The sequence below is a fragment of the Malassezia sympodialis genome, genomic scaffold (genome assembly GCF_000349305.1).
Source record: "Malassezia sympodialis ATCC 42132 genomic scaffold, msy_sf_4, whole genome shotgun sequence".
Lineage (NCBI taxonomy): Eukaryota > Fungi > Basidiomycota > Malasseziomycetes > Malasseziales > Malasseziaceae > Malassezia > Malassezia sympodialis.
Window position 1 is genome coordinate 41,804 of NW_017387802.1, and position 23,360 is coordinate 65,163.

General features: G+C 64.2%; 9 protein-coding genes across 9 annotated transcripts; 5 read left to right on the top strand and 4 right to left on the bottom strand.

Annotated features, from left to right (window-relative positions):
• Nucleotides 1–776: 776 nt before the first annotated feature.
• Nucleotides 777–2,606, top strand: MSY001_0842 (uncharacterized protein; the record flags this gene model as incomplete). The annotated part of the gene is made up of 1 exon (XM_018885933.1): nt 777–2,606. The coding sequence occupies one exon, from the start codon at nt 777–779 to the stop codon at nt 2,604–2,606; it is 1,830 nt and encodes a 609-aa protein (XP_018739457.1).
• Nucleotides 2,607–4,776: 2,170 nt separating this feature from the next.
• Nucleotides 4,777–6,051, bottom strand: MSY001_0843 (uncharacterized protein; the record flags this gene model as incomplete). The annotated part of the gene is made up of 1 exon (XM_018885934.1): nt 4,777–6,051. One exon carries the CDS (start codon nt 6,049–6,051, stop codon nt 4,777–4,779), a length of 1,275 nt encoding a protein of 424 aa, XP_018739458.1.
• Nucleotides 6,052–6,187: 136 nt separating this feature from the next.
• On the top strand, nt 6,188–7,759 carry MSY001_0844 (uncharacterized protein; the record flags this gene model as incomplete). The annotated part of the gene is made up of 1 exon (XM_018885935.1): nt 6,188–7,759. The coding sequence occupies one exon, from the start codon at nt 6,188–6,190 to the stop codon at nt 7,757–7,759; it is 1,572 nt and encodes a 523-aa protein (XP_018739459.1).
• Nucleotides 7,760–7,761: 2 nt separating this feature from the next.
• On the bottom strand, nt 7,762–12,180 carry MSY001_0845 (uncharacterized protein; the record flags this gene model as incomplete). The annotated part of the gene is made up of 2 exons (XM_018885936.1): nt 7,762–10,821; nt 11,017–12,180. The coding sequence occupies 2 exons, from the start codon at nt 12,178–12,180 to the stop codon at nt 7,762–7,764; spliced, it is 4,224 nt and encodes a 1,407-aa protein (XP_018739460.1).
• Nucleotides 12,181–12,812: 632 nt separating this feature from the next.
• On the top strand, nt 12,813–13,086 carry MSY001_0846 (uncharacterized protein; the record flags this gene model as incomplete). The annotated part of the gene is given in 2 exon segments (XM_018885937.1): nt 12,813–12,975; nt 12,995–13,086. 2 exon segments carry the CDS (start codon nt 12,813–12,815, stop codon nt 13,084–13,086), a joined length of 255 nt encoding a protein of 84 aa, XP_018739461.1.
• A 1,128-nt stretch (nt 13,087–14,214) lies between these two features.
• Nucleotides 14,215–17,279, top strand: MSY001_0847 (uncharacterized protein; the record flags this gene model as incomplete). The annotated part of the gene is made up of 2 exons (XM_018885939.1): nt 14,215–17,065; nt 17,089–17,279. The coding sequence occupies 2 exons, from the start codon at nt 14,215–14,217 to the stop codon at nt 17,277–17,279; spliced, it is 3,042 nt and encodes a 1,013-aa protein (XP_018739462.1).
• Nucleotides 17,280–17,349: 70 nt separating this feature from the next.
• On the top strand, nt 17,350–18,630 carry MSY001_0848 (uncharacterized protein; the record flags this gene model as incomplete). Its single annotated transcript, XM_018885940.1, has 1 exon — nt 17,350–18,630. One exon carries the CDS (start codon nt 17,350–17,352, stop codon nt 18,628–18,630), a length of 1,281 nt encoding a protein of 426 aa, XP_018739463.1.
• Nucleotides 18,631–19,219: 589 nt separating this feature from the next.
• On the bottom strand, nt 19,220–20,063 carry MSY001_0849 (uncharacterized protein; the record flags this gene model as incomplete). The annotated part of the gene is made up of 2 exons (XM_018885941.1): nt 19,220–19,939; nt 19,962–20,063. 2 exons carry the CDS (start codon nt 20,061–20,063, stop codon nt 19,220–19,222), a joined length of 822 nt encoding a protein of 273 aa, XP_018739464.1.
• A 2,369-nt stretch (nt 20,064–22,432) lies between these two features.
• Nucleotides 22,433–23,337, bottom strand: MSY001_0850 (uncharacterized protein; the record flags this gene model as incomplete). The annotated part of the gene is made up of 2 exons (XM_018885942.1): nt 22,433–22,604; nt 22,631–23,337. The coding sequence occupies 2 exons, from the start codon at nt 23,335–23,337 to the stop codon at nt 22,433–22,435; spliced, it is 879 nt and encodes a 292-aa protein (XP_018739465.1).
• Between the last annotated feature and the right edge of the window lie 23 nt (nt 23,338–23,360).

A 23,360-nucleotide genomic window follows, 5' to 3' on the forward strand; every position in this document is an offset into this window, starting at 1 on the left:
CGAATGACAGGCTGCATGGCATGCGGCAATTCCCCCCCACAGCACCACGACGCCGGCAACATAGGTACCTAAGGGACAGCGTTGGAGAAAGCGGGCATGTGTACATGTGCCGATGAGGTAGCCGATCCAAAAGATGCTGTAGATCCACGAAAATTGCTCATTGTTCTTTAGGTGTACGTCTGAGATAAAGTGGAGCAGAGATACCGAGTTGAGGAGGGTCTTATCGGACGTCTGTAGAAACATACATCCGCTCATAAGGGGTATGAGAATCCAATCGATTTTCCGGACGGCCGTGCGCACCAACTGATCACTGGGCGCCGAGTCGAGCAAGTCTTTCACAGTGAACAGGTCAGGCTTATCCAAGCTCGATGGCGGCGAGAGACGGCCCTCTGCGTCCCATTCTGGCTTCTCCAGGTCCACAGTGTTAGAAACCATAGCCATAGGCACGCATTGCCAGAGTGAGGCACGCCGGATTTAAGTGGACCCACGGTTCCTGGGAGAAACAGGTTCGGTACGCCACCATGCGTGCTCCAGGATTCATGCTATGACGACAATCTTAGGTGAATCCCACATCACGATTCCCACCAATGAATTTGGACACACACAAAGGAGCAAGAAAAGACCATGGTGTGCTTTGGAGATTTGCGTCGTAGCACGTCAGCTGCGCATGGGCCGTGCGAGACCGACGAGGTTCGCGTCTCACCGGGCCTCCACCTCTATGGACATGACGTAATACGACCCTATGTGGCCCTCTGGCGCTGGCTCATGTCGCTGTCATGTTTCCCATCGACCGTGCGCATGCAAACCCGGCATTTGAGGCATACAAGCTCGGGGAAGACAACAATGTGTCTGTACATCAAGTACCACTCCCTCAGCGTGTGCTAGGAACCAATGCAAATGCGGCTGTTCCACTCGCGTACAAGAAACTCAAGGCTCGTGCTATGCACTCGCCGCTCGCCACGCACGACGGCACCGCAGGCGCCTATATCGCTGAAGACGGCAGGATAATCCTCCTATCATGGGCCGATGCGGCAGTCTCTTGCTTGAACCTTTGTTCAATTCCCTCCTCTGTGTACTCGCGCACGTCTGACCACTTGCCGACTCTTGTTGCAGTCGATGCGTCGACGTGGCTAGCCTGTGGCGACTCAGATACTCTTTTATGGGTACAGTATATCAGATCCAGCGGAAATCCTGGCGCTTCCACTTGTGTGCTCACTCTTCCGACGCTGCAGGGTACTCTGTCCGAAGCCCAGTACTCACCATGGACTCTTGTGCAGGCAACAGCGGATAGCGATGGCCCCATATATGCGCTCCTGCAACGGGCATGCCGTGTGCCTGCTATTCATCAAAACTCAGGTGCCTCTAGTGTGTCACACACGTTTTTTGATGTGATGCTCATCCGCGCTGCCTTCTCTATCGATGAGGAAGCACATGCCGCAGAGCTCATGTGGTGTGTCGAGTGTCACGAGCCCGTGGCATACGCCTGCATCGCAAATGGAGCGTGCCTCTTGGGTGCAGAGGCGCCATTCATGTCGCGGTCCGTTGCTAATAAGCCTGATGCAGGTTTGGCATCGCAACGCTCGTGTACCTCGGCACCGACGCTGCCACCGCTCGAAAAGGCACCGTATACATGGACGCAGACAGGTGACACGGTCATGGTGGCCCTCGCGCTGCCAGAGTATATCCGTGCCGAAGACATTCGTGCGCACTTTTCGCTGCATGGGCTCAGTGTAAGCCTCGCTGCGTCGTCGGCGCCTGATCCTTCCGCAGCGATGACGCCTGGCGAGCAGGTACTGCGGGACGGTGCATTTACGTCGCAGAGCGTATGGGCCCAGCTGGACCCTACGGGCAGTGTTTGGACGCTTGAGCCGGGCGCCTCGATGCAGCTGCTGACTCTGCACCTTGCCAAAGCGCATGAAGGCACGCGCTGGCCGCATGTCTTTGCGCACGATGACGGGGTCCTAGAGACACTCGATCCGTCCGAGCTGTCAGCTATGCTGCAAGGACTTGACAAATACGCACAGCCCCTACCCTCGTCGACGCTGCTGCACGATACGCTCGAGGACGACGTCAATGATGGCGGCACCCCGCTGCAGCTTGCGTGGGTTACCCCAGACGGGCACATTGAAATGGCACCCGCTTCGTCCCATGCTCTTCTGGCGCGTGCAACACCTCCCAGTGATCCTGCACTTCTTCTTCAACACGATGTCGATGGACAAGTCTTTGTGCCGCCATCGCCACTGGCATGGGCGCCATGGCGACATGTTGCGACAGTACCGGCCATCAGCTATGTCCTTGCATCGAAGCGAGATATTCACCCCGTGTATGTGTATCGTGGCACCGCCACACCCACTGTCCTTGCCGCCGAGCCGCGTTATGCGCCCGATGCACACAGCCGGGGCAGTCACCTGTATATGTATGGAGCGACTAGCACACAGCGCGGTACGAGCTATGTGTGGCCTGTGGGCGATCCTGTGACGGGCCCTGTACTTGGTCTAACTGTGGCGCCGGACGGGCGCGTCGTGTGCTTGTGCGCTACGGCTCTATTGGTGCTGACCGAGGCGCTGCCCGCAACGCTCGCCAGCGCTTCCGCAAGTACTGCTTGAGCTCAGGCATCGAGTTGTACGTGCGCGCCATATCTAGTGAGTACAATGGCGCACGCAATTTCGCCTCATACTCTTCCTCCGTGTGCGGCAGGTTCCGACCGGCGTTGGCCAATGCTTGTGCATCGGCAATGGGAAGCCATATGCCCATATGTGGGTGGAATGACAAGTAATGCTGGCGTTAGTCGGTGACCCTACCTTGCGCTGCTTCATGCGGTCTGAGACGAGGTCGTCGGAGATGATCTGGGTCAGTGACTCAACGTACATGCAAGTGCAAATGTCGCATCGAAGGCACGGCGTGGAAGCCGCTCCGAATACCCCACTCGAGGCCGTCAGTGCGACCGGGCTCGGCGTACTGCGCTGCACCATCGCTAGTTATGGCGGTCTGCCGCATGCACGTTCGGATGTGGTCCACCATCTGCATGAGCCACGCGTACATACCCGCTGCTCCATGGCCGCGATGCGTCCCAGGACGGCGTTTGCGAAGCGACTAGCGAGGAGCGCACGGATCGAATCCATATCACGCAGCGGCACTGTGACCGTCTTTTTCTGCCCCTGTGGCGTTTCTTCCTCAATGACAAAAGGTATCCGAGGGAGAACGAGAAAGTGGAACTGGGCCTTGGGGTAGCCGTCGTAAATCACATAGGTGTGATCGTCCCATGCAATGAGTGTTTCATTCTGTATTTCTCTGGGGTCCTTCGTCGCTGCAATTCGGCGCAAGGCCAAATTCCACGGCGCCTTCTGACTCTCCATCGCCCATGGAACGGTGTCACGCGCAAGCCGCAGGCGCGGCAAGCGCATGGTTTGGCGCGACGCCCCACACACCACCCACCTCCACGAAAACTCACGTGATATAACGCGCCCCGACGCCCCGGGTGTTTACAAAGCACGTGAGTAACACCTACAGTGCCTTTTTCGGCTCGCCCGGTGCGCCGCGCGTGCAGCGGTATCGCCACTCGTTCCTCTTGAGCCGGTCGTGTTATCGTTGGCCCGTCCCCGTTTTCCGGTATGACCACCTCCCCCGACTCCGCGACGCTGGCACCCGTGTCGCAAGGAGTGCGTCGCTCGCGTCGGCTTGCTGCCAAGGGCGTCGGTGCGCCTATCCCTGCTACAGAGGGCCCTGCACCAGCGGAGGCGTGCGTTCCGCCGACGCCCTGTCTGAATGCGTCGCCCAATCGCTTTGATGGGCCGCCGCCCACATGGATGGACGGCTCTGACACCACTCTGGAGCAGGCGTCGCCACCGGAGCCCCCCGCTCTGACACAGGCGCCGCGGGCTGTTCGTACCGTCGAGCCGTCGGTGCTCGACGATATGCCGTCGTCTAGCCATTTGGCAGGTCTTGCCATCCATATGGGACACTCGTCCAAGCATGCACGGCACCGATCCGAGTCGCATGGCCCAAAAGCAGCGTCGTCAGCATCGATCCAATCCTCTCCCCCCCTCTCCTCCAGCATAAGCAGCCCACGGCTCGGCACTGAGGACTGGCCGTTGGACGAGCCACTCGCGAAGAGTGTCTCGCCCCCGGCGACCCCTCTTGTGGGCTCCATTGAGAGCGGCGTGTTCCCTACGTCTGAATTTCCTGAGCCGCCATTCCCTATGGTCGCGCAAGACTGCCCCGAGGCCGCCGTCCCATCGCGCTCCCTGCCGCTATCCATGGAGCGCAGCGTGACGATGTGCCGTGAGCTGCCGCTGAACGCATCGTCGCTGCCAAGGGAGCCTGGCGTTGTGGGTCTCGGCATTGACATGCCTCACACAGACCGTGCGGTGGAGCAGGTCTCTACAAAGCTGTCCTCACTTGCCGTCGACCAAGCACCCCGCAAGGCGCTGGCAGATCGCGCGAATGCGCCTGTGCGCGTGCCGCTGGGCGAGAAAAGCAAGGTGCCCGCGCGCCCGGCGTTAGGCGACCAGGGCCTCGGCAAGGGTACTGCCCCCCCGCTCAAGGCTCACTACAACATGACCCATACGAACGAGCGTCTCGACGAGAACGGGCAGCCATGGGCTGGCTCGCACGTCCCGACCAAGCGATCCGGGCTCGCGGCACCAAAGAAGGTGCGCAGCGCAGGCGCCCAGGGCTCGCAGGACGGCGTGGCCCTACTCGTTTCGCACTCCGCAGGCCGAGGTGCGCCGTCTCTCCAAGTTCATACACGCCCGATGTACACGCTCCGTTGATCAACTACGTATGCTGACCCGGCAGTGGCCCCAGTGGGCACAGCTGGAAGAAGCGCTCGCGCGGGAACAGCACGAGAGCGGCGCGCTTGTGCGGCAGATCAATCAGCTTCTCGACATGCCCGCCACAGAGACACTCGTACTCGACCATTTTTGTGTTGCTCGCGCGCGGCTCACTCACGACGCGTGTCGTGCGTGGATCAAGGAGGAATAGCAGGTGGATCACACTACCCATCCATGCACGCACCCGGTGCGGCCCACGGAAGCGCTCCTCGCCGACGAGCGCATGGAAGCCGCGGTCAAAGTCGTGAAGGTCGTAAAAGCCGCGCAGACTCGACTCCTTGGCATAGTAGATTTCCACATACCCAAACGGCTCGCCATCCCACTCCGCAATGAGCGCGACCGAGTCGCTCGATGCTTCCTGGGCGGCCAGGTACGCCTGGTGCTCCGCCCGCGGGAGGTCCTGGCGCCAGCCCGTGCGCACTCGGTCCGTGGCGTGCCAGCAGTGTAACAAGTCGACGTCCAAGTCCGACTGCGAGCGCGCGAGGCGGAACGTGAGCGTCTGCTGCAGCGCAGGAATGTAGCGACGATATACGGGCTCGGCATCCCCGCGCGATGCGTCCCATGCGCCTATCTTGAGGGGCCGCAGCGGATGCTGCACACTCGACACGAGTCCCTGTGCTGCATGGCCGTACGTGGCGGGCACGAACGGGTACGGCGACGCGTGCGCCAGACTGGGCACCCAGGCGGCTGCGCCCAGCGGCCCAGCGCCCTGCCAGAACGCTGCACGCAACACGAGCACATCGCCGCGGGTGGCCCAGTCACGGCTGTGAATGCAGTCAGGGTGTGGCACGGCGAGGCCGCACTCCAGGAGCGCAGACACCGGTGTGCCGGGCGCACGCGCAAGAACAAACGCCTCCTGATCGGGCCACAGCGTGAACACGACATAGACGAGCGTCCACGCCTGCAGGAGCGACAGCCCGCCCTCCGCGTGCATCTGGACGTGCGCGGCGCGGCGCATGCGCGCCGTGACCGAGTTGTCGTCTGGCTCCTGCGACGGGTGCGTGTACGCTGCGCAGGGCGCGAGGACATGCAGCGAAGCCGTCATGCCAGGGTCGCCCTGCTCCGTGCGCACGGTCACGGTGTGCTTGAGGCGGCCGTGCTCCTGGCCGGCATGCGTTACGGTGATGGCCACATGCGTATCTGTGCCGACCTGAAGCGCATAGGGCCCTTCGGCCACGTCAACGGGCGCGCGCAGCGCAGGATGTAGGAGTGCGGACATGAGGACGAAGACCGCGCCTGGGTCCAGGGCCTTGCACGTGGCGCTGCGTTATCTGATCAGGGTCCTGATGTGTCGCTCGCCTGCACTGATCAATCGCGCCGCGTGCTTGGCGCCAGGTCATCCTTCTTCTTCCCCCATGTATGACCACATCGGCATAGGTTTTGGGCCTGCGAATCTGGCGCTGTGTATCTCGCTGCACGAAAATGAGGAGGCGCGCGCTGCACAGTTCTCTATGTGCTTCCTGGAGCGCCAGCCGCAGTTTGCGTGGCACCCGTCGCTCCTGCTGCCCGGCGCGCAGCTGCAGGTGTCGCCGCTCAAGGACCTCGCGACCATGCGCGATCCGACCTCATCGTACACGTTTCTGAACTTTCTCCACTGCGAGGGCCGGCTCATGCAGTACATCAACCGTGAGGAAAAGGTGCCGAGCCGCCGCGAGTGGAGCGCCTACCTCGCCTGGGCCGCCCGGCGCATGGATGCGTATGTGCGCTACGGGTGCAACGTACAGGACATCATCCCTGAGACGCAGGAAAATGGATGCGTCGCGTACCGCGTTGTGTACCGCCGCGACACGCACATCGAGTCGCTCCTCGCGTGGAACATCAGTCTCGCGGTCGGCGGCGCGGCCAACGTGCCGCGCGTGTTCAGTGCGATGTACGAGCCAGAGGCAGATGCGATGCTCCCTGTTGTGCACGCGTCTACCTTCCTGCCGCAAATGGCGCGCCTTGGTGCGACGCTGCACGCCAAGGCTGCCGCGCAGCCGCTGCGCTTCGCGATTGTGGGTGGTGGTCAGTCGTCTGCCGAGATTCTGCGCTACCTGCGCGGCCGATACCCCGAGGCGGCGCTCGACATGATTTTCCGCGCTGCAGCGCTCGTGCCGTCGGACGACTCGCCGTTCGTGAATAGCGCCGCCTTTGATCCATCGAGCGTGTCGACGTTCTGGGAGAGCTCGGCGCGTCAGCGCCGCGCGCAGCTTGCCGAGTTCAAGCGCACCAACTACTCGGTGGTACGCAACGACCTCCTATGCGAGGTCTACGAAATGCTGTACGACCAGGAGATCGAGTACCGCGAGCCGGACGAGGAGCCCAAGGGCCTCGTACGCATTCTCGCCAACACCGAGCTCGTGCATGCCGAGGTGCTGCCGGGCGGCCGCATACGCATCGACTCGTGCACCAACGCAGGCGACACACTCGAGCGCTCGGACGCTTATGATGCTGTGTTCCTCGGCACCGGCTTCCAGCGCGATCCTAGCCACCTGCCCTTCGTTCGCACCCTCGCTGCGCACTTTCCGCTCCTCGCCCCCCACGGGAAGCGCGAGTTCGAGGCCCAGGAGCTCGCGCTGGACGAGCAAGTCGCACAGTCGCACGACCCCGAGACGCTCCGCGCGCAGCTGCGAGGCATCACACGCGACTACCGCCTCGTCCCGAGTGACGGCTCGCCGTCGCCCGCCACGCTGCCCGACACAGTCGCCATGCGCATTCCCCGCAGCCGCCTTGGACGCGAGGGCAGCCGCGACTCGAGTGTTGCGCGCAGCACGCCCGACGACCGCGATCCGGCACCAGCGCCACCCGTCCAGGCGCCCCGCGATGGCGCCGTCTTTGTATTTGGCAGCAACGAAAGCACACACGGCTTGTCCGACAGTCTCATGTCTATGGTCGCGCACCGCGCAGGTATTGTCACCGCGTCGCTGCTGGCCGCAAAACGCGCCTAGCCCTATCGCCGTCGGAGCGTCGGCGGCAGCGTCTGGAAGAGACGCTTCACCTCGGCAGCGCTCACGTCCGGCTGCAGCTGACTCTCGGGATAGCAGGTTCGTAGGAGGCGCCCGAACCGCTCCCATTCGACGAGGCACTGCGCCTCGCACGACGCCCACACTTGTGCAAGCACATGCGATACTTCGTCACGCTCCAGAGCCACCTGCATAGATGTCGTAGGCTCCTCATCGTCAAAGTGCTTCTGTACACGCTTCGATAGCGCCTCAATGCCCTTGCGCATGTCCTTGGCCGTATGGTCACGCACAAGCTTCTTGGCCGTGCCCTTGGAGTATGCATGGTGCAGCGGCACTTCGTTCGCGGGCATCGACGCCAGCAGCGCCTCGACGCCCCGCCCAAAGTCGACCAGCTTGCCGATCGGCCGCCGCAGGACCGCCGCGACGTAGTCTGCGCGGCTGCGCTCCAGCAGCGCCTCGGCTTGCGCCTGCGCCTGCACGAGCGAAGCGTTCGGCGGAGAGCCAGGCCGAATACGCACAAACAGATGGTACGCGTTTTCAATCAGCAACACGGCGTGGTTCAGCTGGCCCTTGTCGTCATCGACGCCTGCCTCACTGGGCGGCAGCGACTGGATCGCTGCGAGGATCGTGCGGGCCAGACGCTCATAGGCCCGGTCGACTGTGGCCCGCACAGGCAGACCGTCTGCACCGCCCAGCTGCGCCTCCAAACGGCGCGCCAAAGCGGGGAACGCATGCACAATCGGCAAGAGACCACCACGCTTTTTGACCGTCACTTGTGTGTGTTCGGCCGCTCGCACCTGCTCCTCGAACCGCTGGTCCAGCTCCGAGGACAGACGTGCACGTACCTTGTCGAGCAGATCGGCGAGGGCATGCCCATCTGACTGTGACGCAGCGCGCCGTTGCGCCTGCTCCGTCTCGACCAGGAGGCCTACAATGCACCACGGGCTCGCAGTGCGCACCCGCGCGACAAATGCGTCCATCTCAGGCACCATCCCCGAGAAGACCTGCTGCAAAGACCGCGTCATATCCTCATACGGGCTCTGTGGCGGCAGCGGCTGTGTCACAGCCGCTCGGTGCCGGAAGTATGGGTCCAGGTCCATATAGTCCGCAAACGTGAAGGACGCATCGTTGATCTGCAGGAAATCGACGAGGAATGCTTGTTCGGCCTGCACGCGCAGTAAGAGCGACGCGAGGATCCGCTGCAGTGCCTGGCCAGGCTCGCGGTCGTCCGGCGTGCCGCGGCGTGAGCTGCTCGCGCCCAGCTGCTGCAACGCCGCCTGGAACGCACGCTGCATCTCTGTGCCGTAGCAGTGCGCAGCAGTGCGCAAATACGTTTGCTTCAACTGCTCAAAGAGATCCGGCGTCGTCTCCTTGAGGTACATGCACAGACCACACAGCTTGCCCAGCGTCTGCTCCATACGCTCGTGTGACGGCAGCGCCGCGTCGTGCATCGCTGGCTGCACAAGGGCCGGGTCCTGCAGCTGCATGCGTATCGCCTCGCCCAGCACGGCCTCAAACTCGGAGACGACGCGCGCATTAAACTCACGAGCAACCGCCTCGGCCTGCGCGAGATGCTGCGCCATCGCCGCAACTTCTGTGCCGCTCGTTTGTGCCTGCTGATCCGGCCGCGCCTGTAGCAAGCTCTTGTATAAGGATACGGCAGCGGCCTCCATGTCCGCTGCATCGGAGCCCGCCGAGAGGCTCGTCGTCGCAAGCTTCCGCATCGCTTGGCGGTCGACCGTGATGGTCGAGAGCAGCACGTCCATCTCCTGTGCCAGTACTTGCCGGTTCGTCATTTGCACTTGCAGACCGCGGTTCTGGCCCTCGATATACGCAATGTCCTCCGACAGCGCCAGCAGCTGCATCTTGGAGCCGCCCAAGCTCGCATCGAGACGGTCGAGCTGCAGGAGTGCGTCGTCCAGGCCTTGCAGCACAGCCTTGACCCGGTCATCAGGCTCCACCATCGCATGGATGCCACTCGCATCCAGCGCTGCCAGCTCCTCAAGGAGGCGCGCCTCAATGACATCGACTGTGCCGACCTGTGCCTGCCGGCTGTCTGCCGCCGACTTGTGCCCCTTCCACTCAAACCCTTCCAGCATATCCTCAACCTGTGAGAGAGTTGGATCTTCGGCGCCCGTGCTGGAGCGTGGCGCACCGGGGGGAAGCGCAGCCGCTGGGCGCGTCAGCTTACGCTGAAGCAAGGGCCTCGGTACCGTGTGCGAAACTGGCGCAGAAGCCGTAGGCGTGTGCGGCGCAGTGTCTAGGGGCGCTGCGGCAGGCGAGCTCGTGAGCGGCGCCGACGCCGGGGTGGATTGCGCAGGCGCAGCAGTAGGCACCGGCGACTGCGATGCAGGCACCGTCACTCGAGACACAGGAGCCACTGGCTCAGGTACGCGCGCCGGGGTGACTTTGGCAGGCGCAGCAGTAGGTGCCGTCGTCTGCGATACAGGGACCGCGACCTGAGACACAGGCGCAGACACAGGCGCAGCTGGGTCAGGTGCACGCGTTGGGGCAGGCAGCTCCCTTGTGACTGCAGGCGCAGGCGCCACCGTCGGGCTGGGCACAGCGGCGGGAGCGCGGGTGGCCGGCGCTGGCGCGCCGCCCATCTCCGCGAGAGCCTCCGGCGGGAGCGACCACCCACGAATGGACGGCGCATTTTCGGTCACCTTGTACACGACAATGGCCAGGTTCGTGAGAAACGGCACGGGATCATGCGCCGGATCGACCTCCCAGCGGTATGCGCGCGAGAACGTGATAACCATCCACGAGGGCGGCTCGAGACGCAGCTCGCGGGCCTGCGCAGCATCCCATTCCTTACCAATACTAAAGGTCCCATTTACATTGCGCCGAGCCTTGTATACATAGGCACGACGCTGGCTGGGCGACGCGCTCAGGAGGATGTACCGCGTCTTGTGTGTGCTAGCAGTGGCGGCGCCCTGCGCCACCTCTTCGTACTCGCGCACCTTCAGATGCGATATATACTCATTGTCAGGCACACGCGCACGCAGCGCCGCGGCGAAGGCGTCCGACATGCGCCAGCGTCGCGTCTGTGCGGGCGATCGGAGCCCCGTCAGAGCCACGTCGCGCCCGCCACGGGCTGACTAACTACCTCCACTATAGGACACACTTTGGCCATGATGTAGGAGCGCGAATGTCGGCTGAGTGAGCGTGTCGACGTGCCGCACGAGTGGGATACCGTAGTGTGTGCATGCCTCCTGCAAGCGAGTCACTGTTTCTTGCACGTCCTCACGCCCTCCGACGAATGTGCCCCAGTGAATCGCGATGGCGAGCGGTGGCCGCGCGGCGCGTGCCTCGTGCATCTGCTGAAACACGCGTACCGCGTCCGCGGCCGTCATGTGGTTGGCGCCCGTGAGCCCTTCGTGCAGGCGCGGCACAGGGCTGAGCCAGTCTGGCAGTGGGTCGAAGCTCTTGACGTAGGCATACGTCGCACCCACCGAGACAGGCAGAAAGCTGAGGTCGGGCTCGCCGATCCGCTGCGCAATCTCGCGGAAGGCGGGAAGTTCAGGGAAGGACGACGGGGCGCCCAGTGGCTCGTCGGCCCTGCGCATGCAGAACCCGGAATCACCGCCAAAAAATACACGGAACATGTCGGGCCCATGCTCCAGCACCCAGCTCGACCATAGCGTGTGCCCTGCATCGTACAGCGTGCGCCCCGAGCCATGCTGTGCGGGCGTACACACAATGCGTACCTGTGCGTCGGACGCCTGCACCCTGCACTGCGCCTCGTCCCACCAGTCGAGCTCGGTGATCCGGTCGGCCGGGAGGCCCAGCGGCAGCTGGAGGAGCCACGCCTTGTTCTTGAGCGGCACGAAAAAGTGCACCGTGTCGGAGAAGTGTGTCCACAGCTGGTCGATCGTGGGGATGTCGAGGTGGTCGTAGTGGTTGTGTGAGATGAACACGAAATCAATCGTCGGCAGGTCGGCCACCCGGCAAGGCGCCACATACGCGCGTCGCGGGCCCCACCATGACGACGGCGAGCAGCGCTCAGAAAAAATAGGATCGAAGAGGGCGCGTAGAGGGCGCGACAGACCTGGCACCGGCGGAAGCTGCACCAGGACACCGGCATGTCCCAGCCACGTTGCTTTGGCCCGTGCCGCGCCGGGGTCGAAGGCAAAGTCAGGCGTCTCAGTCGGCATGGGGTCCGGCATCAGGGGCACTGGATCGCTATCAGGCGCGTGCGCCTCCGTGGCGTCCACGCTCCCGCCCTGGGGCGACGGCGTCCCGCGCTCGCCCCATTGCAGACCTTGCACCAGGTCAGCTACACTCGGCTTGACGGCGCTATCCCATGGATTGCAAAAGGTCAGCGTATGATCCTGGTAAACATGGTGCGCTGGCGGCGCCCTGGACGGCGGTGTGCCAGGCGCTGTGATGTGCCATACCCCCATGGTGGAGGGCGTGCATGTGGGTGCCCTTGATGCCACCACAGACCCGGTGGATCGGGGGTGTGCGCGCGCTCTATTGGCCGAGTGTGGGTGTGCCACGAGGAGCTTTGCTGTTTGTACCAGGGAATCCAGGCGTATGTGAGTACTACGCGGAGTTCCTCTCGCACCTGCATGCGCTCCTGCGTGGTCGCTGTGTGATCGTGTGTAAGGGGTCACCAGGGCACGACGAGACGCGCCATGCGCCGCCGCCCACGGGTCGCTATGCGTGGCTAGGCCATGCATGGACGTACTACGGCCTACCGGACCAGGTCGCGTCGCAGCAGCTCGCGTTTGAGGAGCTGCGCGCGGAGCTGCCTGCCGGCGCGCCGCTCGTCCTGGCGGGCCACAGCATGGGCGCGTACGTCGCGACGCAGCTGCTGTGCAAGTATGCGGACGATGTGCAGGGCATGCAGCTCCTCTTCCCGACCATCAGCCATATCGCCAAAGCGCCGCAGGCGCGGTTCACGCGGCTGTGGATGGCGCCGCCGCTCCTCTTCGTCGTACACTGGCTCGTGGTGTGCCTAGCGTGTCTGCCTGCCCACTGGCACTACATGCTCGTGCGCGCACTTACGATGCAGCCGCCCGCATATGCGCGAATGACGAGCGAATTTCTGCGCCGCCCCGGCGCTGTCCTCACGGCGCTGCGCACGTACGCAGACGAGGAGGCGCTCATCACCGATATCCCCGACGAGCTGCGCCAGGTCCTGCAGCGGCGCAAGATCCCCGTGCGTGCCTACTGGGGCCGCGGCGATTCTGTACGTATGCACTACTTATGCAGGATACATGGGCGCCATCGCGGCACCGGCTACACGCGGAGACGCAGCTGGGGCTGCAACCGTGGACCGTGCCTGCGTACGTGCACAGCAGTGAGCGCGCGCACGTCACTGAGACGGACCTCCCGACCTTTTCTTCGACAGAGTGTGCGCTGGGCCTGCCGCACACCTTTTGCCTGCGTACGTGACGTGCGACTCACGCGACCAGGAGACAGTGTGGCCGTAGCGCGGATCTGCGCCCATTGGCTGGAACAGGATTTTGGCTGGTAGTGCGTGGAGGTAGGTAGGTCGGTCGTAGGCGACATGGTCGACGGGCCGCTGCCGACCCTGCCGCGGCAGTGGGCGTCCCTCGGTGCCTCGCATGCGCCGCGGGACGATGTGCCGATCGACTCGCCCCGTGTGGCAGCGGCGCTCAATACGTTTGCGTCGTTTGTGTCCGAGTCTCGACAGCTGTACATGGGTGTACGTCGCCTCGCTGACCCAGGCCCAAGCCAGTGGGCGCCGCGTTAATGTGTTTCTCGAGCGGGGCAAGCTCATGCAGAGCCTCTCGTTCGATGATGTGCCGGGCAGTCAGCATGCGCGCCTCAAGGGCGTGAGCAGCGTCGCGCTCGGCCTCGAAGCCCCCGGCTCGGACAACCTCCTGGTACGCTCGGCCCACTCACGCAGCTTGTCGCGTCGTTCGGGAGCATCGTGGCCATTTGGCGCCTGGATGCCCTCAACATGGCGAAGATGGGCCAGGTGCCCATCTACGCGCGCTGGCGTCTCGACGGCACCTTGCCGATGCGCGGCCAGCTCGTCTCGACGCTGTGTGTGGTAGAAGGTGCGTGTTGTGCGCTCACGCAGGCCGGCTGGCGATTGGCAGCAACACGCACGTCACGATATGGGCCAGGGGCCCGCATGCGAGCTCACAGTGGCGCACCGTGTGGTCCACGCGCGTGCCGCGCCCCATGCTGCGCGTTCGCTGGTCGCCGGACGGCCAGTACCTCGCCGCTGTGCCACTTGTACGTGTGCGGCGCTAACACAGAACGATACGCGCGTGCTTGTGTGGCATGTAAGCACATCGACCCACCCCACCGTGCAGCTCGTCGCCAAGCTGCGGCAGTCGCGGCCCGTGCAGGCGATCCGGTGGCGCCATCCGCAAGAGGGCCACGAGCCTGTGCCGCTCCTGGTCGTGACGACGTGGCACCACGTCGCGCATGTCTACGCGATTCTCCCCGATGAGCCTATGGCACTGCGGCTGTGGGCCTCGATCGATGCCGCGAGCGACGTACGTGATATCTCGGCAGGCGACGCGCCCGACATGACGCGCGTCGTCGCGCTCCTGTACTGCGATGCAGGGCGCCTTGCGCTTGCGCTCCAGCACGACCTCTCCCTGCTGGCCTTGCAGGAGCAGCGCGTTCTCACGGGCGTCGCGACCGACACGCGCGAGGCCGCGGAGCGCCGCGCGACGCGGCGCCGGCAGCTGGAGCAGTACCTCGCCAAGGGCGCTGACCTGTTTCTCGCACTCATGGGCGATGGCTCTATGGTCGTGTATGTGCTGATGAACGTCGACAGAGGCTCCCCGACACTGTCGCAAACCTTCCTCTCCCTCAAGGTGCCGCCGTGTATCTCGACGGAGCTCACGCAGCCACCGCTCATGCTCGAGTTTATGCCGCTGGCGCCGCTGCGCCACGCGCCTTCGTCCGTACTGCCGACCGCGCTCATCCACGGGCAGACCGCCTCGGGCCTGCGGGGCATGATGGCCGTGTCACTCGCACTCCTTCTGGACGGCGATCCCGGCGGCCTGTTTGTGCAGGACACGATCATGGGCCCTGACATCGACGAGAAGCCGCTCCGCGCACATGTACAGCCCTTTTTGCGCGCAGAGCACCGCTCCGATATCGTGTCGCTGCAGGTAGCGCACCGCGGCCGGACGCTTCTCAGCTTCTCCCGCGATGGCGTCCTAATATGGTGGGAGCTCTGCGCGAACGGGCAGGTGGCCCTGCATTCAAAGCACCAGATGCGCCTGCGCGACGCATTCGCCACGTGTGCGCTCGGCCACAGTGCGAAGGTCGCCGTGCTGTGCCCCGGCGCCCTCGTCGTGGCGCTGCTCGGCGAGGATGGCTGGGCCGGGACGCCCAACGCGACCATGGCACTGCATGGTATGAGTGCGCAGCGCTTCGAGCTGCCTGCCATCGAGCCGGATCAGGTGGCCGCGTTCGAATGCGTGCCTGTGCAGGACGCGCACCGGCTGTATCTCGTCCTGCGCGATGGACGCCTGCATACCTGGTCCGTGCACCACCAGGGGGAGGGGGCCGTACAGGCTGAGGGATGGCACACCCTCTCGTCGTCGGTCGAGGGCGTGGCGCTCGTGCCGCACTGGCATCCCGGGCACCGCGCGGCCTTGCTGGCCATCACGCAAGGCGGCGAGCTGCAGGTGTGGGCGGACGAGTCGCTCACCTGTACCCTGTCGTGGCCGACGCATCTTACGCACGTGCAGTGGATCCGTGCGAGTGCGCATGGACACATTGCCGTCGTGCATGGGCACGCCACGGCATGGAGCATATCGATCTACGACAGTCAGCTCGCGGATGTGTGTGACCCACTTGTGCACCGCGTCAGCATACACGCACAGAACCGGCCCCAGCTCGCATGGACAGCAATGGACCAGGTCGGCAGCGTGCTGGCCGTGAGCGTGGACAATCGCGTCGATTTGATGGCACAGGCGGACAGCTCGTGGGCACTACTGGGCCAGGTCCTGCTGGAGGAGCTGGGCGGCAGTGTGATTAGCCGTGTCGAGTGGATGGATGGGCACCGCCTGCTTGTCTCGTCGACGTGCCAGCTGTTCCTGTACGATGCAAAGCTGCGCGCGAACGACACGTGGGTCGATCTCTTGGCCGTGATGATCGAGCGCAGCCAGATGCGCACGTACTATGACCCCATGCACCTGAGCATGTGCCTGCAGATGGGGCTGCATGAGAATGTCGTCGCGAGCTGCACGCAGATTGCTGCAGCGCGCACGCGCCACCACTGGCCGCCCATCACCTGGTCATGGGAGCGTGCGCCGCTGACAGACGCGCCGCAGACGCAGCCCGAGTGGGCCGAGGTGCAGGCGCAGCTCGCGCAGGGCGAGGCATGGTCCGGGCCACCGGGCCTAGAGGCGGAGCCCCTCGCTCATGCGATGCGCGCCGTGCAGGAGGTATACTCGTCTCCTGTGGACGAGGCAGGGCGGCAGTGCCTTGCCGTTTGGTACGCGTCCGGCGGCCGGGAGGTGCGCTGGGTCTGGGCACATCTGAGCCGTGATCAGGCGACGCTGCACAGCAAGGTCGCTGCTGCGTGGGAGACGCGCCTCACCTGGGAGCGAGTGAAGGCCACGGGCATCTTTGGTTGGATGCGCGAGCGCGCGGTGCTAGTGCCGCTCATGGAGCAGGTTGCGCGTGCCGCGTTCGCGAGTGGCGACGACATTGACCCTGTGCTGAGTACACTGCTGTACCTCGCGCTGCGCAAGCCCACGATGGTGCGCTCCATATGGCGCCGCGCGATTGGACACAGCGATCAGGGCAAGATGCAGGCCTTCCTTGCCCACGACTTTTCGTCGGAGCGCTGGCGCATCGCGGCGCAAAAGAACGCGTTCGCGCTGATGAGCCAGCGACGCTTCCTCTTTGCAGCGGCCTTTTTCCTCCTGGGTGGCGCCCTGCAAGACGCGGTCAACGTGTGCGTGCGTCAGCTGGACGACATGGACCTGGCGATCGCCGTCGCACGCGTGTACGAAGAGGACGATCACGGCCCTGTCTTTCTGCGCCTCGTCGAGCAGCATGTTGTACCGCACGCACTCGCCACGGGCGACCGCTGGCTCGGTGCATGGGCCCTGCTTGTGTTGGACAGGCCGCGCGACTTTGTACAGATGCTCACGCGCCCGCTGCGTACCCTCGCTACGAACCAGGAGGCACCGGCGCCTGGCTGGGACTGGCCGGATCCGTGCCTTCTGCTCGTGCTGGAGCACTGCAAGGCGACGATGCCGTGGCTCGATGCCGCGTGGACGCGTGAGGACGAGACGCGCTATGTGCTCAATACTGTGTACCGCCTAGAGCGGCTAGGTACGTGCTTCCAACTGACTCAGCGTGCGACTTGGTGGGCGTGTCCCTTCTGCGCAACTGGCGCTTTGCGCGCGCGCCCGTCGAGGCGCCGGCGGCCCCTGTCACCACGCCCTCTCCCGCGCACGGTCCCAAGATCGGCTCGCTCATGGGCGAGCGGCGGCCACCTCCGGCCCAGAGCACGGCAGAGCTGGACCTGAGCGCCTTTGGGTGGTGAGCGCGGCCGGGGTACGATAGTAAATATGTTTCGTAAAGACTCGGAACACCCCACCCAGTGCCCCTTGACGATGATCCCTATTATGCTTGCCCGCGCGGCCCGGCCGGCCGCGTACCAGCGCGCCTTCATGGCAGCCCGCACGCTCAGTGTGTGGGCTGGTGTTAAGCCTGGTCCACCAGACCCCATTCTCGGTGTGACAGAGGCGTTCAAGCGTGACACGGACCCCCGCAAAATTAACCTGGGTGTGGGGGCGTACCGCGATGGCGAGGGCGACCCGTATGTGCTGCCGAGTGTGCTCGAGGCCGACAAGCGTGTGCTTGAGCAGGACCTTGACAAGGAGTACCTGCCGATCACCGGCCACGCCACGTTTGAGCAGCTCGCGGCGACGCTCGCGTACGGCGCCGACTCCGCGCCCCTGAAGGAGAACCGCATTGCCACCACGCAGTCGATCTCAGGCACGGGCGCACTGCGCATTGGCGGCGAGTTCCTTGCACGCCACTACCCCCACAACAAGACGATCTACCTGCCGACGCCGTCGTGGGGCAACCACACCCCCATCTTCCGCAACTCGGGCCTGGAGGTGAAGCAGTACGCGTACTACGACAAGAACACGGTCGGCCTCGATCTGGAGGGCATGCTGCGTGACATCCAGGCGGCACCAAGCAAGAGCATCATCCTCCTGCATGCATGTGCGCACAACCCCACCGGTGTCGACCCGACGCACGAGCAGTGGAGGCGCATCTCGGACGTGATCAAGGAGAAGGAGCACTTTGTGCTGTTTGACATGGCGTACCAGGGCTTTGCGAGCGGCGATGCCGACCGCGACGCGTTCGCCCTGCGCCACTTTGTCGAGCAGGGCCACCAGATCGCGCTGTGCCAGAGCTTTGCGAAGAACATGGGCCTGTACGGCGAGCGTGTCGGTCTCTTCTCGCTGGTGACTGACAGCCCCGATGAGCGCGCGCGCGTGAGCAGCCAGCTCAAGATCACCATCCGCCCCATGTACTCGAACCCGCCCGTGCATGGCGCGCGCATTGCCTCGACCATCCTCGAGGACGCCGCGCTGTACAAGCAGTGGCTCGCTGAGGTCAAGGGCATGGCCGACCGCATCAACTCGATGCGCGCGACGCTGAAAAACCTGCTCGTAAACGAGTACGGCTCGAAGCACAACTGGGACCACATCACGAACCAGATCGGTATGTTCGCCTTCCTCGGCATCACCCCCGAGCAGGTGGACCAGCTCGTCAACGAGCACCACGTTTATCTGACGAAGGACGGCCGTATCTCGGTGGCCGGTATCACGGAGCACAATGTGCGCCACCTCGCCGAGTCGCTGCACAAGGTGACAGCCTAATGACTAGTCTGCGTTGCGCAGCGGCGGCGGGATGTTTGGTAGATGAAGCGTCGCGAAACTAGTATGAACGACACGGTCACGTACACACTCTCCTCGGTCGGCGTCGGCACTACGAGGCCGTCCGCGCGTACAAGGCCGCCGTGCGAGAACTGCGTTAGGACACGCTACGCACCGAGTACCCCTGTGTCTTGGCCCACCGCCGCAAGTCGCGCTCGTACACGACACTGCCTGTCCATGCGAGGAGGGCCGCCCCGAATTGCGCAGGCGGCGCCAGGACCAGATCGACGCGTCGATGCACACGGCGCCCGTCGCAGTCCCACGCATAGACAACCTCAGCCACATCGACGCCGAGCTGCGCATCGGCCGCCCTCTCAGCACTTTGCCGGGCGATGGAGACGGTATGGGTGACGCGGTGCGATGCGCGCAGACGCCGCACAAGGGCGGCTAGCGTATCTGACGCCGAGCTGCGCAGCGTGCCGGTCACCACAAGATCGATGTCGCCGCACCACGGCGCACCGCGTCGAAAGCTGCCTGCAATCACGCAGCGTGCATCAGGGAGGAGGCACCGCACGTCGCGCATCAGCTGCGGTCAGCGAACCACACGCACTTCGTCCGCGAGTGCCTGCACTTCATCGCGCGACATTTTCATCTGCAGGTCTGGCAGCAGCGCAAGGCTCTCTTTTGGGCCAAGGTGCATGGACAGCCTGGTCTGGCACCGTCTCGTGAGGTCTTCCAGTGTGCGGCAGCCCGCCTGGTACGCACGCTCAGCGGTTCGGGGTCCCACGCCATACAGCTGAGTGAACTGCAGCATGGTCTGTAGCGCTTGGTCCGCCTGGATAGCGTCTGCCTCGGCGATGCTGCCCTGCTCGAAAAACTGCCGAATGGCGTGCGCCACTTTGGGTCCGACGCCCTGGATCTGCTGCAGCTGCGTCACAGACCAATCACGCAAAGAAAAAGGGACCGCCTTGACTGCCGCGACAGCACGCATGTAGGCCATCTCGCTGTGGGCATCGCTAGTCAGATGTCGGTGCCGCTGCAGGACCTTGAGCTGGTCCACCAAGGACTGGTTGACGCAGACACGAGGCGTGCTTCGAAAGACTGCGTACTCGCTGTTGACCCACGCAAAGGGCGCGTCAGGCAGGGATGCATCGTCCTCCGCCTCGGCGGAGCCTTCGCGCGAGGGGGGCATTGGGGCCGGTGGCTCTGCCCGCGCATCGCGCGGCTCATACACGCGGTAGGGGCCGTACGCCGGGGCCATGCCCTGCGCCTGGCACGCATGCAGCCATTCAACGCCAACGATCGGTTTCGCCTGTGTGAGCCACACTACATACCCGCTCAGTCGCCGGTATATGAAGCTCGATGCGTATGGGTGCGCGCAGCTCCGTCACAATCACGTTCGCATCCTCGTAGGTGCGACACAGCACGGCGCCCATCGACTGAACCAGCGCGCTGAGACGCGTGCGTTCCCCGGGCGAGAGCTTGGCTGGTAGGATATAGACGCCCACATTAGAGAAGCGACGTACGAAACGCGGGACTCAATATGCGAGTGCGCTCATGACGCCTCGCGCCATGACGCCCAGGCCCGTCGCGGGGCATGCACGAGCGGCGCCTGGCGCGGCGCCTCCACACCGACCCATCCTGCACGCGACGAGCCGCGATGTACGCTCGGCCTGGCGCAGCGCCGCGGTCCGTGGGGCCAAGGCGTGATGCGCCGCCCTGGCGGGCGCACAGCACGCTCCATGGCACTAGCGGTGCGCACAGCTCCAGTTCCGCGTTTGATAATTTGTACGTGCCCGTGACTTACGCAGCTACGACGTCTTTGTGGGAAGCGCGCCGGCCGCCAACCCCAGTGGCGAGCCCTCGTCGCCATATGAGTCGCAGCCGTCGTCTGAGGGCGATGGAGCTACTGATCTTGGTGAGGATGACGCGGTACCTGTACATTCGACGCCGTATGCTGCACGCACAAGTGCTGAGCTGCCGCATATTGCCGGCGACACGTCTCTGCTGGACCGGCTCATGACGCCGCTTGCCCCACGCAAGCGAGGGCGGCCGCGGAATGAAGCGCCGCTTTCGACGCCTGGCGCGGCGAAGCCCGTGCGGATGGACGGGAGCGGCGCGCCTGTCGACGGCATCGCGGACGAGCCGCCGATCAAGCGCAAGCGCGGGCGGCCGCGGAAGCGGCCCTTGGAGCCGCACGAAGAGATTGCCCTCATCGCTGCCAGGCAGAGCGCATCGATCCCACCGTGGCAGGTCATGGCGCCTGTGGACCGCCCCCCCATATACCCCGAGACGCACGTCTTTGTCCAGGTCCCCCGACAGCACCGCACGCCCATGCTGTGGGAGTCGCCGGAGCGGCCGAAGCCGCCTGTGCCGCGCTGGTGGCACTACCGGCGGCCGACGCTGCAGCATGTGCCGGCGAAGCGAGCGGACGGCCTTACATCCGAGCCACTACCGCCTGCTCCGCCAGGGCGGCGGCCCCGCACGCGCATTGATACGGCCGCCCTCCAGCACGCACAGCTGGCGAATCGCGCGCGGGGAGCGCAGCTCGACTTGCATACCCTGTGGCAGCGGCGCGTCGCGCAGGCGATCGCCGCGGGACACATCCAGGTGCCGGAGAGGATATCTACGGAAGCTAGTAGGCCGTCAACATAACGCGGTAGAATATGCGAAAGAGAGATACCATGAATACCAACACGTACACGGCCACTGAGACGAAGCAAACGCAGATCATGGCGATTTGCAGGCCGCACAACGTGCTTTTCCGGGGGATGGGGTCTTCCGTCGGCAGGGAATAGGGCCGTCGGTAGAACGGCGAGTATGCATTTACACACACTAGCGTCGACGTGAAGTAGTTGTCAAATGCCAGGGAGAGCTCTGCGGACCAGAGGCACACGAACAGCAGCTCCAGCATCATGTACCAAAGCTTGGAACTCGCCTGCCACAGTCCAATCGGCCGGCTCCGATACTCGAGCCATACCTGGAATATGGCATGCACGATCGCGGGCGGCGAAAATATGATCCCCGTGAGAGGACTCACGCCCACAGCGTCCGAGAGACCCTCGTGCTCCAGCGTGATGTGCAGGCGCGCGCTGACCGCGAGGGAGCACGAAATGAGTAGGATGTTGATGATACGCAGGAGCAGCGGCACAAACGGGTGACGCAGAAAGAACAAGGCAATAGTGCGCTTCCAGCTCGCCGCCGGGGGCGGGTCTGTCTGGGGCCTCGTGGAACCAGGCTCAAAGGGGCCGTTCAGCGCGTCACGGAATGACCACGGCTGATCCCACGGACGCGAGTGGGTGTACTGCAATGTGAGCGATGCATCCCCCGGGCTCGGCTCTGGCACACGCTGGGCCTGCGACATGGACGCGGTCGCCCACCCGACCATATCGTGTGGCTCTCGGTGCTCGGTGCGAGGCGGCGCTTGATCCGGCCGTGCTTCCGCACGCTGCCGCAGCGGCGCATCCGGCATCGACATCCTATGTGCGGACGCCTTGAGCATCGAGTTCCACGCAGTCCAGTCTCGCTCCGCATACGGCGAGTGCAGCGGAATGCGGACAGAATCGCTCGTGTACACAGTCTCCGGTGGCGCAGCATGCGGCTGGAGCGCGCTCGAGTCAAGAACAGGCGTCAGGTTCAGCGGCCTGGCATTTCCCCGGTACAGTGTAGTCGATTCCGCCGCCGCCGGCTCCTGCGTATGGGACGGACCACCCAGCGCCCCAAGCTCAACGGCCTCGGTCATGGAGGCCCAACACGGCACGAGCACAGCGGACCTCCATCTGGGGACCTCCACCGGGCCAGGCGACTACGCGTCGACCCAGCCGGCAAGTTCGACTACAAACGACATAGACAGGCGCACGAACTGGAGCAGGTGTGCGAACGAGAACTCGGGTGCTTCCGGCACATCACGCGAGGTCTGGTCGGTGAGTCCATCAAGACATACATGGAGACGTTGCAGGTTGCAGTCTTCAAAAGGACTGGGCGTGAGGACGAGCATACGTACGCTTCCATTGCAAAAGCACTAGGGTAGCCGGCTGCTGACCAGCTTGCGTGATCACTAGCACCATAGTGCATGACCGACCGGACGACGGGGAGCCGAAGATAGGCCCCCACCAGGCGCTCCACAAAGTCAGTCAGGGCAGGCGACACATAGTCCGTCACCACGCCGATGCGCTCTTGTGTACCGTCTTTGACAAAGGCCGTCATGTCCATCTGGAGCATAGCCTGCACGCGGCGGTGCTTGCGCTCGTATTCCGCAGCGACAGCGCGGCTGCCCAGCAGGCCGCCTTCCTCGGCAGAATACCAATGCAGCTCGACGTCGGACTCGGGCACCCAGCCAGCCTCTCCCAGTACACGCAAGGCCTCAAGGAGCGTCACCGTGCCACTGCCATCGTCGTCCGCACCCGGTGCAGCAAAAAACGGAAAGAAGTTGATGCTGTCCAGATGCGCGCCCAGAATCGTGACGCCGCGCTCCCGCGTCAGCGTCGCATTGGCGCCTCGGATATGTAAAATGATAGATCGCTGCTGCCATGGGTGCTGGAAGGCCTGGACGCGGGTATAGGTCGGCAGCGAGGCAGCGAGAGCCTCGACCTGCGTCTGCAGCCAGCGCTGGCTCTTGGCACCCGTGTCGGAGCGATAGTACCGCGTGAAGAACGAAGTGAGCTTGGACATGTAGTAGCGCGGCACATCCTCGCGCACGAGCTCAAACATAGGCGGGAGCGCCGCCTCGTAGC